Source organism: Elephantulus edwardii, unplaced genomic scaffold (genome assembly GCF_000299155.1).
Source record: "Elephantulus edwardii isolate Elephantulus edwardi_28Jun2011 unplaced genomic scaffold, EleEdw1.0 scaffold00218, whole genome shotgun sequence".
NCBI classification, from domain to species: domain Eukaryota; kingdom Metazoa; phylum Chordata; class Mammalia; order Macroscelidea; family Macroscelididae; genus Elephantulus; species Elephantulus edwardii.
The window spans coordinates 2,283,823-2,300,386 of record NW_006399968.1 but is presented as its reverse complement, the minus strand read 5'-3'; the positions used below and the strand labels follow the sequence as shown (position 1 = coordinate 2,300,386).

At 49.0% G+C, this 16,564-nt stretch overlaps 1 protein-coding gene across 1 annotated transcript in view; it reads right to left on the bottom strand.

Annotated features, from left to right (window-relative positions):
* The window catches only part of CAPN2 (calpain 2, (m/II) large subunit), an 84,463-nt gene that overhangs the window by 14,885 nt on the left and 53,014 nt on the right, over positions 1-16,564 (bottom strand). The window contains exons 5-12 of the mRNA XM_006898038.1: positions 14,513-14,681; positions 13,622-13,705; positions 9,488-9,573; positions 8,139-8,213; positions 7,309-7,469; positions 5,477-5,646; positions 3,266-3,277; positions 2,476-2,687 (exon numbers count right to left, since the gene is read on the bottom strand). Of these exons, the coding sequence (XP_006898100.1) occupies positions 2,476-2,687; positions 3,266-3,277; positions 5,477-5,646; positions 7,309-7,469; positions 8,139-8,213; positions 9,488-9,573; positions 13,622-13,705; positions 14,513-14,681 (969 nt within the window). The remainder of the gene's footprint in view (positions 1-2,475; positions 2,688-3,265; positions 3,278-5,476; positions 5,647-7,308; positions 7,470-8,138; positions 8,214-9,487; positions 9,574-13,621; positions 13,706-14,512; positions 14,682-16,564) is intronic.

Below are 16,564 nucleotides of genomic sequence, written 5' to 3'. Positions count from 1 at the left end.
AACGAAATGGCTTCTCTGCCTGCTTTAGCTGGAAACAAGGGTCATTCCTGGCTCCTCTTTCCATCCTGCAGTATGCAGATGGCACAGTTTTGCATGCTTAAAGTGAAAGGGCATTGGAAAGCTTGCTGCGGAAGATCAAAGACTACAGTCTTCATGATGGGTAACATTTCAACATCAAGAATATAAAAATCCTCACTACTGGACTGACAGACAACATCCTAATAGATGGAGAAAAGATTGAAACTGTCAACAATTTCATCTTACTTGGGTCCACAATCAATATCCCTGATACCAGCAGTCAGAGGATCAGGAGATGTTACACTGGGAAAGACTGCTACCTCTCCAAATTACTGAGGAGCAATGATGTCAGTTTGAAGACTAGGGTGAAACCTGATTCAGGTCATGGTTTTTCCAATCATTTGCTGTGCATCTGAGAGCTGGACAGTGAATAAGAATGACAGAAGAAGAACAGATGCCATTGAGCTGTGGTGCTGGAGGAGAATACAGAATGTTCCATGGACTGCCAAAAGAGCAAACAGACATGTCTTGGAAAGGGCGCAGCCAGAGTGCTCCTTTGAGGCAAGAATGGTTTCCTCTCACATACTTCAGACATGTTGCTAGAAGAGGCTATTCCCTGGAGAGAGACCTTGGGAAGGTGAAGAGTCAGGGAAAGAGAGGCACATCCTCAATGAGATGGACTGACAGTGACTGGAACAATAGGTTCCAGTGTGCCACAGATGGTGAGGATAGCACAGGACAGGGCTGCTGTTCATAGTGTCGCTATAAGTCCTACTCAACTGGACAGCATCTAACAACAACAGCAACGACCCTCCCATTGACTCTTCCATCTGTAGTAGCCAGCAGGCTGGGCCCATCAGACATCCTGGACTGGTTCTTTAGATCTGAGCAAGTGGCACAAGGTCAAAGGGGACATACTGTTAGCAGCTTTTGAGTTGCCCCAGGACTTATGGGACACACAGTGGAACAAAAGCTTCCTGGTCCTGGGCCATGGCCATGATGAGTTCTAGAAGCAATCACTGCCATGCTGAGTTTCAGAAGTTCATTGTCAGGATTGTCAGTCTTTGTTTCCTAGTCTGGCAGCTCCACTGAAATCTGTTCAGCACCAGACTGAACATAAAGCTCTCTGACATAAAGGCTCCCAGGATGCAGCTGAGATGCACTCACGGGAGCGGAATCTAGTTCAATGTGGGAAACCTGAATTACATCCCTGAGCCATCACTGTGCCCTCAGTGAGGACAATGTCATGGCTCCTTCCCCTCCCTCTGACTCCAGGCCCGTTTGTGGCCTGGGTTCCTGCCCTTCCACATCTTGCTCCTAGGCCATCTGTCCTAGAGTCCTGGAGATCTTTCCAGGAATTTCCTTGTGTTTCAGTTGCCAAGGTCAGTTCTGCCTCTTGCGGTCAAATGTCAACCTGAGTACATCCATGGCTGAAGCAGCAGTCAGAATGGCAAGATCATTGTCAGCCAGGCCTCAGTCAAGAGGGTAAAGCCATGCTGGCCAGGGCAGGAAATTGTGATGCCAGCCAAAGAGGACTTTCAAATTCTGGGACCCGGAGCACTCAGGACCAACTGGGAGAGGTCTGCAGCTGAGAACACTGAGGCCATCCTGAACACCCTGGGTGGCTCCCCAGGTGGGGACAGCAAGGATTATACCAGGTCTGCTCAGCTTTCTCCAGACAGTGGCCATGCTGTTGTTGCTGAATACCATCGAGTTGGAATGGACTCATAGCTGACCCTCCACTGGCTTTTCAGAGGCAGTAAATCACGTGGGAGGAAATTGTCCATACTTTTCCCATGGAGCAGCTGGTGGATTCAAACCCGAGGCCTTTGGGCTTGCAGGGCAGCTTCCTATCACTAGGCCACCAGATGCCAACCTTTAGTGGCCAGGGGCGCATAAAAAAGACTCCAACTCACTGCCATCATATGGGAACTGCCTCACAGCTGACCCTCCAGGGGTTTTCAGAGGCTGTGAGTCACACTGGAGGAGACTGGCGGCGTTTGTTTCCTCAGAGAAGCTGGTGGCCTCAAGCGGATTGCTTCTGGACTGGCAGCACAGCTCCCTACACACAGGCCATCAGAGCTGATACTGGTCACTCTACAATGGGTAACCATTCTTTTCTAATAAGGAAATCCTTGAGGGCTTTTTTCCCCCTTTGCTTCTCTCATTTGTTGTGTGCTACCAAGGAAGACTGATTCACAGCTGACCCTCCAGGGGGCTTTCAGAGGCTGTAAATCGCACAGGAGGAGCCTTCCTATCTTTCTCTTGCAGAGCAGCTGGTGGATTTGAACCACTTATTTTTGGGTCCTTACTCACCAGACAATCAGAGCTCCCTCTTTTCTGAGTAGAACACTGAAACTCCTTCAGTGGCACACAAAGCCCACCTTGAGTCTTTGAAACAGGCAGGGACTAGAGACAGATAATGTTCAGAGGAGTCAGAGCGATCCCTCCACCTACTGGTAGTCAGCTTTCTTTTCAGAGAAGACCCGGATGCAGAAGTCTCCATCCTTGTTGGGTTCAAACGTGGATGGCACCAGGATGTACTCTCCCGGGGGCAGTTTGAAGCGGTTGAGCACCTCGCGGAGGTTGATGAAGGTGTCTGAGCGCTCCCGGGCTCTGTGCGTCAGGAAGAAGCTCTTGTTGAGGTGGATGTTAGTCTGCCCTGTGAACTAGTGAGTGAAGAGGGAAGTGAGTGGGCAGAGAAAGGGGCTGGCTCTGGACAAACACCACTTCTCAGCCATTGAGATCAAGGGTTGTAGACCCTTTCTGCCTGAGACAACCATGTCCACTGAGGGAGTAATGGCATATGCAACAGGGACACCACTCACTCGGTCTATAAGATGCCCCCCACCTTTCCACAGGATGTTCCCCAGCCCTAATGAAGTTCAAGGAAGTTCTATTCCCCCAGGGTAGAAGGTAGATTCATTTCTACAGGCTGTGTGACACACCGACAGAGCTTCTAATGCAATGCAGGCAGGCAGAGGCGAAATCGACCCAGTTGATCTGCCAGCGAATTTTCAGAGGCATTTAATCACATAGGAGGAGACTGCCCATCCTTCTCCCGCAGAGCAGCTGTGGATTTGACTCATGAGCCCTCGGGTTGGCAGTGCAGAGTCCACAGGCTGCATTATGAAATTCCCAACACAGTGTCACTCCCAGCCCCTGCCCACACTCCTGGACACTTCCTGAGCTGCTCATCCACTGGTAAACCTGAGCCCCAAGGATAGCCTTAGTGAGTGAGACACACCTCCTCTGGGACCTGCCAAGACAAAGAAAAACAATAACCTTAGACCAAGGAAAGTTACATGCAAAGACACCCTCACTGATGTGCCACCCCTTCCCTCAGCAGTATTTACCAATAGTACTTTAGCAATATGAAACCAAATTAACATAATTATTTTTCAAGAAACTCAAAGGATTTCCACTTAAAAAAAAATCTTCCAATAAATGTGGATATGCATTTCCTTACTTACTGTCTCCTGTCAAGTCAAACTGACTCATAGCTGACCCTCCAGGGAATTTTCAGGGGCTATAAATTACATGGGAAAAGAATATCCATCTTTCTGCGAGGCAGCTGGTGGATTCGAACTGCGTAACTCTGCGCAGGTAGTACAACTCCTTACCATTAAGCCACCTTACTAGCGTTCTCAATTTCTAGAGCATAAAGCCAAGGCACAGGAGAGAAGTGACTTGACTCCTTCAGTCAGCCAGTGGCTGGAGCAAAGTCTGCCCCAGGAGAAGACACTCAGAGGACAAAACGAGGCCAAGAGGACAAGTCTGGGGGGGGGCGGTGGGGGGGGCAGTTCTAGGCCTCTGTCTGTGTATCCATTCTGCACTTCTTCAGCACGTTCCCTCTTGGGCCTTAGTTTCCTCATCTGTAAGATGGGACCAACAACTCTTCCTAACTGTGAAGGTCCATTTATAAGCCAAGCTGGAGAGGAGAAGGAGTCTATGTTCAAAAGTTAGCCTGCTTTTCTCTTGGAGTTTATTTTGTTCCTGATATGAAAAGCTCAGAAATGCATGCTCTCTTAGCACATCTGGTTCTTGTTTACTGCTAGCCCAATTCCTTTTCTCAGGTGGATGAGGGAGCGCCTCTCCCCAGCACCTGGTCTGGTATGCATGAGAGTAGGATGCTGGGAAATGGTGCCCTGTTTTAAAGCATCTGCCTATTTCTGTGATGTAAACACTGCCACTATGGCCATTATCCAGCTGCCAGTATGACTACACCGCTTTTGGGGTTGAGAGAATTGCATTTGGAGTTCAGGAGCTACCCATCAAGCCAACACAATCCCATTTCAGCCACTCTCCCACTGCTAAGCCAAGGCCATGAGGTGCCCGTGGACACCTTTGCTGCACAGGTTGGGCAGGGTACAGGGCTATGGATTTGGAGGGTTTTCTAAAGACTTCTTTGAACAGAGCTTGCTTCTCTCAGCTTGGTTCTGAATGGGAGAAGGACCTGAAAATAAGGGTGTCTGCCTCTGTGTGGGGCCCAAGAACCAAGCCATGGAGTCGTGGTAGGAGCAGAAGGATCATTCTGATGCCTTTGAGCTGTGGTGTTGGAGGAGAGGACTGATTATCCTATGGATGGCCGAAAGGACAACTATGCCATGGAGAAAGTGCAGGCCACTTGGAAAGGCCACCATGCTTAGTAAAGTGGAGGGTCAGAAAAAGACAGGAAGACCCTCAACAAGATGGATCGACATGGTTGACAGGAACAACAGGTTCAAGTACACCAGCGACAGTGAGGATGGAACAGGACAGGGCAAGGTGCAGAGCTCTTGGTCACACGGTCACGAGGAGCCGTTGCTGACGTGATGGCACCTAACCACCATCCACCTTCCTGAACAATGACTGCTGGGCTCAGCCAGCTGCACCCACTGGCTTGCTCAGTTCCTGCCCTGACAATTGTCTCTCTTTGGAGATTGGCAGTTAAGCCAGAGAGGGAGAAATAATCAAGGATACAGAGGCCATTCTAAAGAGCATAGCACCCAGGACGCCTGTCATTGAGGTTTGTGTGCTGGGATGCTGACTGGGTTTCCACTGAGCTTCCAGACTAAGGCAATCCATTTCCTAAGGCCAGCCAATAAAACTTCTATGAATGTAGTGGTCTGCTCCACACCTGCCGTGGGGATACCCCAGGGCTGTCCAGTGTTTTGCTTCATCATGTATGGGGTTACCATGAGCTGGGGGGTCAACTTGACAGCAGCCAGCAACCACCTCCAGGAAGCTGGCCGCAGGGGACCCCCCTCAAGGGCCTGGAAACTCCTGATGACAGCCCAGCTTCAGGGAACTTGTGAGCAGGCTCCCTTGGCCAAGCTCTCCCTGGGCTCTGTCCCTGGTTCTATGGGTGGATCCTCACATGGGCTGAGAAAAGCAGGGGTGGGGAGAAGGTGGACGCTCTACCTGGCTGCCCACCTCACAGGTGCCAAAGCCGATGTGTGCCTGCCTGGCTGCCCACCTCATAGATGCCAAAGCCGATGGTGTGCATATCCTCCCCCATCTTCCTCTGCCGCCGCCGGTGCTTCTGGATCAGGCCCACCAGGAAGGTGCAGCCTCGCTCTCCGTCCTCCTCATCCTCATCTTCCTCCTCCAACTTGACAAGGTACTGGGGGTTCATCCAGAAAGTATCTGCAGCCGGAGAGGGCCAAGGTCACTTACTCGGGGAGGAGGAGCCCAGCTCTGAGCGAGTGGAGGTGGCAATGAGCCAATGAAGGAAGGAGGAGCTCTGAGGCGGCGCTGGGGCTTGGGGGTGCATTTCCCAGAGGATGGATGAAGATGAGGTGATGCAGGGCCAGCCAGGGTGGGGCTGGTTGGCAGCACCCCCTTGGTGGGAGATAGAAGGCTGAGGACAGAGGATAATGTGACTGTCTTGTGGGGCCCACAGGAAAGGACTCCCTCACACTCTTTCTTTTCTACTGTACAGAGGCCCCACAGTCTCTTTTTCTTCAGGCCGCCTTGTCTTAGGGACTGCTTGAGTCATTCTGGAGGGTAACCTGGTTACTGTGAAGGGTTGACCTACCTCTGCTCAGCAGGGCTCCCTCAGTGTGCCTTGTTCTCTCTGGAGATGCAGCAAGATGACCTGGCCTGAGGAGGTCTGGGGCTACCTTCACACTAGGCCCTCAGTAAGCCCAGAGGTCAGGAACACCCTATACATGTTTTTGCCTTTTGTTCTGGGTCTTCTGTTCTCTTGGCCCTATCCCTTGCCCACCTTTGGGGGTGTCTCTCCCCTCTCCACTTCCAGGAGGAAGCTGAGCTCCACTCCTATTGATGACCGATTATGCTGTCTTACCTTACCTAAGGGGATGAAATTCTCATTGAGGAAACATCTAACACGGGGGTTGGCAAACTACAGCCCTGAGGACTGATGTCTGTTTCTGTAATAAAAGTTTTATTGGAGCATAGCCACAGAGCATGAGCTTCCACTTCAGGCCACAATGGTGGAGCTGAGTAGTCGCAGCAGAAACGGCTGCTGGGGTTCACATTCCAGCTCACTGAGCACAACTTAAGGAAGCCACTTGGCCTCTCCAGGCCTCAGCTCCCTCATTTTCAATGTGGAGATTATAATAAAGTGCCCACCTCTGAAGTTTGTTGTGTTGTTTTTGTTGTTGTTATGTGCTATCTAGTTGCCTGCAACCCTCCAGTACAAGAGCTCTGAACCCTGCCCTGTCCTGAGCCATCCTCACTGTTGCTGACAGACCTATGGCATTTAGGATAGTTCCTGTGGACAGCTGGCAGTTATCACCGTGGTAAGGTTGTTAGGTTGTTTCTAAGGGAGAGTGTGAGGGGAGCCCTCACTCATCACGGTGAAGAGTTGAGGACTCAACAAGGACTGTCCGGAACACTCCCCACCTTTATCTGAACAGGCACGTTGGGTGAGGCCACCTGGGCACAGGGTGGATGAAGGAGCTCATGCTTTAGTCATGAAGCCCTGCCTCAAAGGCCAGAGGGAATCTGGTGTCTGAAGAGTGCATTCCACAAAGAGCAAGTCTGGGTTTCTGCCTGGGTAAGGAATTGTGCTGCCAGCCCAAAGGAACGAGGCTCAAATCCACCAGCTGCCCGTGGGAAAATCTGCTGGTGAGTCAGCTATGGGTCTGTCCGACTCTACACTCCTCAGCAAAACAAGGAGGCAAATGTGTGCAGGCAGTATCAGGATTGAGAGGACAGAGAAGGGTAAGGGGGAAGGGCATGAAGGGTGCTGAGGAGGAGAACTGCCTCCCACAGGCGCCAGGCAGGGGAGGTTTGCCAGCACTGGTGACAGTGCCAGCCCCCCACGGCCAGGGGCAGCCTTACTCGGATAGTTCCTGCAGCCTCCTGCGGTGGAGCCCCGCCGCCAGTTCCCATCCATCTTGGTGAGCTTCCACTTCTTGTAGGACTCGCTGGTAAGGGTGTCTGGGGTCAGGTTGCAGATCTCCAGGCGGGAATAGTGTCGCAGGAAGTCACCGAAAGACATCCTGGCAAAGGTGGACACAGGCAAGAAGGTCAGAGGAGGATGCACTGGCCAGCTGTCACCTTCCACCAAAGGATGGTTAGGGCAGCCATGAGGCAGCCTGAGGGCCCATGGGCACCAGGCCTTCAATCGGGACACTGAAATTCCAGCCCAGGCTCTGGAAGTTTCTGATGAGGTAACTGGACAAGTTACTCAGCCCTCACTTTCATCTGCAGAAATGGAGGCGGAAGCACACTGCGGTGGTCTGTGAGGACTCACGGGGGATGGCTCTCGGAGTGCCAGACGTGGACACACAAGGGTGTGGGCACACTGCCACTCTCTATGGTGCAGGAGTGAGCCTCCAGAATCTAGACTTTGGTTTCTTAAGGACTCTGAACAACACTTCAGGAATGTGAGTGTCTACGAAGATGCCCCGATGCGACACCCATTTCCTCAGAGTGCCGTGAAATACAATTACAAAAAATGGAGATATTTTTGTGCAGGGTCCTTAAGGGATTCAACGAAAGGAATGAAACGTTTCTAGCACACATCTTCCCCCACCCCTCACCCCAGGATCCCATGCCCCTCTTCCTTGAACGTGATAATCTAGCTTTGGTTCACACTCCTCTTTGAGCCGTTTTTCTAGGGAGAACACTGACTGGAGCATCTTTCCCAGAAACCTCTCCAAGCTTACCAGAATTCTCCATCTTCATGCCGTCTGGTCAGATTCTCCCGAACCTCAGGGTCCACAGTGTTCCAATTTGGGCAGCTGGGAAACAAGGTAACAGGGAGGCGTTGGGAAGTGGTGTGGGGTGCGGTGGAGCACACACACAGCACCTTGGGGAGGAGGGTGAAAGGACACTTTCTCCTGGAAGATAACAGCAAGGAAGAGTCTAGAGATTGAACACAGCCCTCAGAGAGGGAGAGGAAGTGCCTTGGCTGCCCAAACAACACCAGGCCTGACAATGTGTTGGCAGCATGGCTACAGAGCTGGCCCAGAAGCCCTGGTAGGAGTCTCTCTGCCATTGTGCAAATGGTGTGGGAAGCAGGGGAACAGGAACAAGGCAGATAGAAAATTGAACGAGCTCACGGTCATTGCTGTTGAGTAGGAACAGACTCGGAGCTGGCCCTCCAGTGGGTTTTCAGAAGCTGTAATGCGCACAGGAGACTGCTCATCTTTATCTTGTGGAGCAGCTGGTGGATTTAAACTGCATGCCTTTGTGTTGGCAACTCAACTCCTTACCACTAAGCCACCAGAGCTCCCTAGTGAATCAAATAGGTGAAAATAAAACAGGCCTTCTGGTAAACTCCAGAAGGCCACAGAGGAAATTCTCTCTGCGTTTGGGCACAAAACCTCCTAACTATGGGTTAGAACAAGTAGGGGTGGGAAGTGTGATACAATCCCCCTGGCAGGGAGAGTCTGAGTTTGAGAGATTAGCCAAGATCAAGTGAAAGGAACAAGTTTCCCAGGAGCCTGGGCTCTGTCCTGGAAGCCATGTTCTGGCTAGCCAGGCTGACCTGATTCACATGGACCCCACACGTGTCCCAGAAAATTATGCTCTGCAAGCTTTTAATAGCTGCGTTTTCAGAAGGAGATCATCACACCTTTAATGCCAGGCACCTTTAAACCCACTGCCGTTGGATGTGTTCTGACTCCCAGCAACTTCATGGGACAGGGCAGAACTGCCCACAGGGAGTCTGAGGCAGCACACAGCCTCTTATCTCTCATGAAGCAGCTGGTGGCTTCAAACCACTGACCGACTGACCTTGATGCAGCCCAGCACTGAGCCTCTCATGGCACGAGTTCTGTAAGGTAGCTCCAGGGGGACTCAAAACCAACAACCTTGTGGTGAGCAGCAGAGTGTTAGAAGTTTATAGCCCTATGACTCTACGTGTCCTTTGTGTCCCACTGATGCTACCTCAGGCTCTGGGGCCTCATTTCTCAGCACATCCTGACTCTTGCCCTTTTCCAGAGCTGCAGTCAGCCAGACCCAGCCCTGCAGTCTTCCTTGCCAGACCTCCCTCCATGCCCACAAGACTCACTTGTCATTCCACTTCCCGGTCCACTCCACCTCCCCCCAGGGGTTTCGGATGCGGATCAGCTTCTGCAGACTTCCATTGCTTTCCACCTACGGGGTTGGATGAAAGAGAGTTGAGGAGACCTGCAGTGAGTTTCCAGTACAAAGGGCCTCAGGGGCTGGGCTTCAGCTTAAGCCCTGAAGCCCAACTTCAGAACATGAATGAGCATAATGGCTTTCCCATCTCTGCCCTGGGTCTGAGGTGTGAATACGCTTGCTCTAATCTCAGCCTTGATGCCTGACCACCCTGAACACAGTTTGTTGTTGCTGCTATTGCACCTTCTAGTCAGAAACAACTCATAGCTGACCTTCCAGTGATTTTCAGAGGCTATAAATCACACAGGAGAAGACTGTTTTCCTCCTGCGCAGCAGCTGGATTCAAACCTTTTGCTTTTGTGTTGACAGCACAACTCCACTAAAGCCACCAGACTTTTTTCACAGGAAGGCAGGGACACTTTACCACTTATCAAAAGAGGAGTGGTTATACCAGCACTCCCTGCAGCACCAATCATGACAGCGAAAAAGTAGAGGAAATTGAGATGCCAATCAGCTGCTGAATGAACAAACACAATGTGATCTACACAATTCCTCAGCCATAACAAGAAATGAAGTCCTGGTACATGCTCCTCCAAGAACCAACCCGGAAAACATCCTGAACCTTCACACAATGGATTACTACGCAGCACGCTGGAGCAATGATTCTGTAAATTATTATCTAACTTGGGGGGACTGGCTAGCATTATGTTGAACATGGTAGGATCTCAATCACTTAGAACAAATACATGCATTAAAAAATATCAAAGTTTACTGATGATTAGCTGGCCTTGGAGAGAACAGGTGGAGTCACTGCTTAGGGGACACTCTGTTAATTGTTGTTGTTATGCTGTTTAGTTGGAACTGACTCATAGCTGAGCCTCCAGCAGGTTTTCAGAGGCAGAAAATCACACGGGAGATTGCTCATCTTTCTCCCATGGAGCAACTGGTGGATTTGAACCATGTGCTGCTGTTGGGATTGCAGCACAGCTGATTATCACTAAGCCAGCAGAGTTACTGTGCTAGTGGTGGTGGAAAATACAGCAATGTACAGGGGTGAGGGTTGTACATCATGATAAGAGGATTCAATGTCACTGAAGGAGACATGTAAATGTTGAATCGTCAAATATTTGGTCCACGTATTTCTCCCAGAGCAGTTTTTAAAAAGTCAAAACAATGGTGGTAAGAGGCAAATAAAGTATATGAATCTTGATTGAATTTTGGGCTGATGTGTGCTAAAAAGGACATTCTGAGCAATGAGCATGTTTACCTAGAGACTGTAGGTCACTAGACCGCTTTTAGGTGCTGTGGAGTTGGTTTTGACGCACAGGATCCCTGTGACCAACAGAACAGAGTCCTCCTGGTCCTGCCCCATCCGCAAAACCTGCTTTGCTTGAGCTTATGGTACTGAATGCACAAAATTAATTTTCTTGGGTATGTGGAATACATGTGTTGGGTGTTTTTGGTTTTTGTGTGTGTGTGAAACAAAGACATTTTTCATGTATTTCAAGAGATATTTCTTATCCAGGATCCTAAAATTTACAGATCCAAAATTACTCCTGTCAGCTGCTTCGATAAGATTGGTTTTGCTTTTTTCCTTTTTCATCTGAAACTGTGAATCAACTTTTCTTTCCCATTTGAAGAGCCCAAGCCTGCTTGACTTGACTGGAACTCACAGTGACCCCAGAGGATGAAGTCCAGCAGCCCCAAAGGTTACTGAGCTCTGGTAGCCTAATGAGAAGGAGATGCCAAAAGCATACGGTCTGAACCCACCAGCTGCTCTGCGGGAGAAGGATGGGCAAGCTCTGCCTGTGTGATTTACCGTCTTTGAAAACCTGAAGGAGGGTCAGCTATGGATAGACTCTGACTCGATGGCACATTAACAATTGCCTTCCGTGTATTTCTGCTTGGAGGGAAGACCACCACAGTTATTAGAAAAACATCTGCCTCATGATTTAATGAAAAAATATTCTAGGCTAACTCAGTGTACATTTGAAAAGAATTCCTGGCCACTGGCAAGTACTCCACTCCATTAACAGGTTCTCCCACAGTGACTCCATCTGGTTTCTGAGACTATAAATCTTTACTGGCAAACACCACCCATCTTTCCCCCTCAGAGAGCTGGCAGTTTGGTTAGCAGCTTGATATTTTATGCACTCCACCCATGAGCCCCTTACAAACAAGTTGCTGTTGCATACCATCAAGCTGGAGCCAACTCGCAGCTGACCCTCCAGCGGGTGTTCAGAGGCAGTAAGTCATACTGGAGGAATATGCGCATCTTTCTCCCATGAAGCAGCTGGAGGATTTGAACCCCAAGCCTTTGGGTTGACAACACAATTCCTTATCACTAAGCCACTGGAGCTCACTTACAAACAAGTGGAATGCCATTTTTGTTAAGCTACCAGGTCAGTGACCACCTAGTAATCTATTATCAGTTAATCCCAGTGAAAGGATCTAATCAATCATGTTATGATTAGCCAGTGGTTGCTCTTCTATTCTCACCTCTCCTCTTCATGAGCTTCATTTAACTAGCTTACTTCCAAGGAGTTCAGTTTATTTTTTATAATTAGGATATTAGATGGCAGTAAAAAAAAATTCCAACATCAAAAATGGGGGGCATTATGCTGAGTGAAATATCTCAGTTACAAAAGGACACATATTGCATAGGGCCATGTTGTAAAACAGAACTGACCTGAGGGTTAAGGGAAGACAGAAAAGGAGGAGAGGAACAATGTATATTGCATTGAAACAGATGAGGAAGAGAGCTGTTTTAAAGGGACATATGAATGGGTATTCCTGTCATTACAGAAGTCCAGAGTGAAGGCTGCATAGTGGAGTGGACTTGGGGGAAAGTATTATGTAACAATGAAATAAATTTTTGTTTTTGTTTTCGAGGAGAAGAGTGATTGGGGCAGCAAGGGTGGGCAGGAAGAAAAGTGCAATGATGAATGACTGGAAATCCTAAGTTTCTGTAAACTTTCATAAAAATTAATAAAAAAAAAATCCTAAATAAACCCAAAAAATGGGGGGGGGACCCACCTGTGGACATAATAGATGATTTAATGTCTAGTCTGGGTCTTGTAATTAAGAATACATGTGTAACCCATTTAATTATAAAGTGCCCTTGTAGCACAGTTATGTAACCGTAGGGGTCCAAACCTAAAGAACTGAATGAATACCTTTGAGCTGGCAGCTCAATTCCTTACCACTAAGCCGCCAGAGCTCCAACTGGGCAACCAAAAGAGAAGTGCTTCAGATTCACCAGCTACGCCATCCCGTGTGTGGGGTGACACAGAGTGAGTGGGGACAGGGAAGATGGGGTCTCCTCTGTGAAGATTTAGAGCCTAGAAGCCTGGTGAAGGGGCCTAAGAGTTGGAAATCATTTCAAGAAAGTGGATTTTAATCATTACAGTATTAAGAGCTGTAACAACAGCAGCAAGAATTGGTGGGTGCTTCAAACACATGAGCATGCTTGCACAGCCACAACAATCTCATATTCTTTTCCTTCCTTTTCACAGGTGAGAAATGTCAAGAGTAGAGCATTCTGGATGTTTGACCAGGCCACATGGCTGGAGAGCATGGGGCCAGCCGGATTCACATGTGGGCAGAGACAATGGCTTTTCTGAGATCCAATGTGAAGGTATTTTATGGTGTGAGGAATCCTATGGACATGCAAAAGGCTGTCTTACTATTTTTGTTTCTGGATCTTAAGAGCAAGGTTTTTAGGTGTGAAGAAGTCAAATCAGAGCAGGACTTGGGCAGCAGAGGGCGCCATAAGCTTGTCCACAAATCAGAGCAGGACCGGGTAAGCAGAGGTTGCTGTGCAACTGGCCTGGAATCAGAGCGGGACCAGGCCAGCAGAGGGTATCATGCGCCTGGCCAACCTGGCCTGGAAGGGAAAGCCTGTCTGTCTAGATGTCAGGAAAGGGTGTCCAACTTTGAAAAGGTGCTGGACTCCTGTTCAGGCCCCTGCCTGTTCGAGAAGCCCTACCTACATCACAGGATAAATGTGCTTTGGGCCATCTGTGTTGGAGAAGGGACTCCAAGCATCCCTGTCAGGCCTTACCTCCTCTGCCCCAGTGACCGAGTACGCATGTCCTTTCACCAGCTTCTGGAAAGTGATGGCTTCTGAGTCTGCAGCACTGGTGATCTGCGAGGAGATGAATCAGCAAGGCCAGGCAACACCTCCCTTCTGCATCCCACCTCATCCCTCCTCATATATACCTAGGTTTAATCAAGGACACAGTAAGGGGGCAGCTGGTCCTAGTCTGGGGGAAGTAGGCATGAGAAGGCAGCCCATAGAAACCTGTGGGACTCCCACCCTCTGCTGGTATCTTTAGATGGTTCTTGAATGACTCAGAGCTGATCCTCCAGTAGATTTTGGAGGAGACTGTCCATCTGTGTCCTGTGTAGCAGCTGGTGGACTCCATTGCTAGCTGAACTGCTCTTTGCCCACCAGGTGATCAGTGCTTCCTGAAGGAAAGCTCACATGCAACTGTTGGTTATGCCCGCAGGAGCTGCAGTGACCAAGTGGGAAGGGACTCAGCTGCTGCCAACAGGCTGTGGTTCGGATGCCCTAGCTGCTCTGCTGGACAAAGGTGGGCTGTCTCCTCCAGTGCGATGTCTTGCCTCTGAAAGCCTACTAGATGATCAGCTATGAGTCAGTTCTCACATGAGAGGACATGACAACACGGGCATGCTCAGTGGGGTAATCCATCATCCACGTGACAAGGATGCATTCACACAGGGGCACCCAGATGCCATGATAGATGCAGAGTGTACACTCTGCAGGTTCAAGGCACCTCAAAGCCACTTGGCCAATGGGAGGCAGAGATGAGGATAATGGATCTTTGTTCTGCTATGATCTGTAAGAGAAGTTCGAGAGGCCCTACCTACATCTAATAAAGATTTCAGCCTCAAAAGCGAGGATTTCGTCTAGGACCAGGTCTGGGCTTACATCGATGGAGCATCCGAGCAGGGAACCTTTCTGCAGTGCCTTCTGAATGATGGTGAAGAGGTTAGGAGGAGCCTTCCTCAGCTCGTACCACTCGGCGATGCCTCCGGTGAAGTCCTCAAAGCCCTCGGTGGTGGAGCCCCCCGAGAGGGCTTCATAACACCCATTGATCCTGCAAGAGGGGAGGGGATCTGCTGCTTACCTCACTGATCAATTGCCTTTCCAGGGCTGTCCCTGATAGCTTGCTGCTCTGACACTGCCGGTGCCCTTGGCTCTAACTCTCCCTAACTTTGTGCCCAACTCAGACTGCCCGTGAAGGCTGGTCACTGTCTCCACTCACATATCCCTGGAACTTGATATTATATTTTTTTAAATTTTTATTATTTTTTTGAGTGTACCATCAAATCAGATCTGACTGGTATAAGAGGAGATTGTCCCTCTTCCTCCAGCACAGCATCTGGTGGATTCGAACCACTAACATCTGGGATTGCAGTACAGCTTCTTGCCACTAGGCCACCAGAGCTCTCCAGCACTTAATATTTAAAAGCATACACCAGAGTCTTAGAATTGGAAGGATCTAGTGATTATCCAGTCCAGCCTCCCAAACGTGACAAGAAATGTGAGGCTGGCTAATTGACTCTTGGGCATAATTAGCTTAAATAAAACAACAATGCAGTAACAGTGGCCATTTCCACAGGAGGAGGCAATGTGTGGACTTGGCTCCTGGCCACTGAGCTGCAGACCTAGAGCTTCTCCAACCCTACTGCTGAGTCATCCCTCAGGCCCATGCTGTTCAGGCAGGGTGTCGAATCCCAGACCTCCATCCTGGCTGTAAGGGCAAAGACCCACTCTTTGCCTTAGAATTTATCACTTTAACAGAGGGGTGCAGTCAGCAAGGGCAGGCTTGCTGCCCTGGGGTGGTCCTGGGATCCATTCCAGGGGTTACCACGTAGAGCTAAGCTCCCCTCTGTTTTCCTGGCTGTTCTCTTTACAGAAGCAGATCTCTAGGCCTGTCTTACACAGTACCATCGAGTGGTTTTGAACCTCCAACCTTCCCTTCAGTTGTCGGGTGCAAATGAGCCAGGGGCTCTATATTCTGGGTCTGTTTCTATAATTTTCATACTTCCACAGTGGAGAGTTTTGCTCAGTGGCAAACACTCCTTGTTGCCTTTTGTGGTTCAGCCTAGCCAATACCTTACCATGTTCTTGTGCATTTGGTTAAAATGGCATGGTTTTCCAGTTATCAGAGTATGACGAAGGCCTGGCAGGCTTTAATTTTGGAGACCCAAACTGTCCTTTTATAGTAAGACTTTGATTCTCTGTACTGTATTTTTAAAAATAATGGGCATAATGCACAGTTGGATGGTTTGAAGAATGGGAAAAAATCCAATAAAACTAAACAGAACAACTCAAAAAGCTGACCAGAGAAATCCCTTATGACCCACTGATAGGAACACTGACCAAGGAAATCAAAACTGAGACACAAATGGACAACATACGCGTATGTTCACAGCAGTGTTATTCACAACATCAAGAAAACAGAAGCAGCCCTAATGCCTATCAACAAATGGATGGACTGAAAATTTACTGTACATTCACACAGTGGAATACTAAGCAGCACTAAGGAGCACTGACTTTGCAAAATACTATATAACATACAAGAGGCTAGAGAGCATTATGCTGAGTGAACTCACTCAGTCTCATAAGGACAAATATTGCAGAAGACCATTATTGTGAAAGTAAGAGGATAAAGGAGCAATATATGTATAAAAGTCCAAAAGGGAAAGGGCAAGGGAGGCAGAGGGGCAGGAGAAAGGAAAGGGGAAAAAATACCACTGGGAAAGCAGAGGCTAGTAAGGAGAGGCGGCGTGAAGGATTTAAAGAGAAGGAGGTTAATAATAGGCACAGATCAACAGTAAGTAATTTTGGAAAATGCAATTTGTGTGAATGATTTTATAACACACAATATATGAATGATTATAGGCAAGTCAACAACAAGAACAAAGAAATGATACAGCCTGAGTCATATGTGTGAAAAGTCTGGTAGTCCTCAGA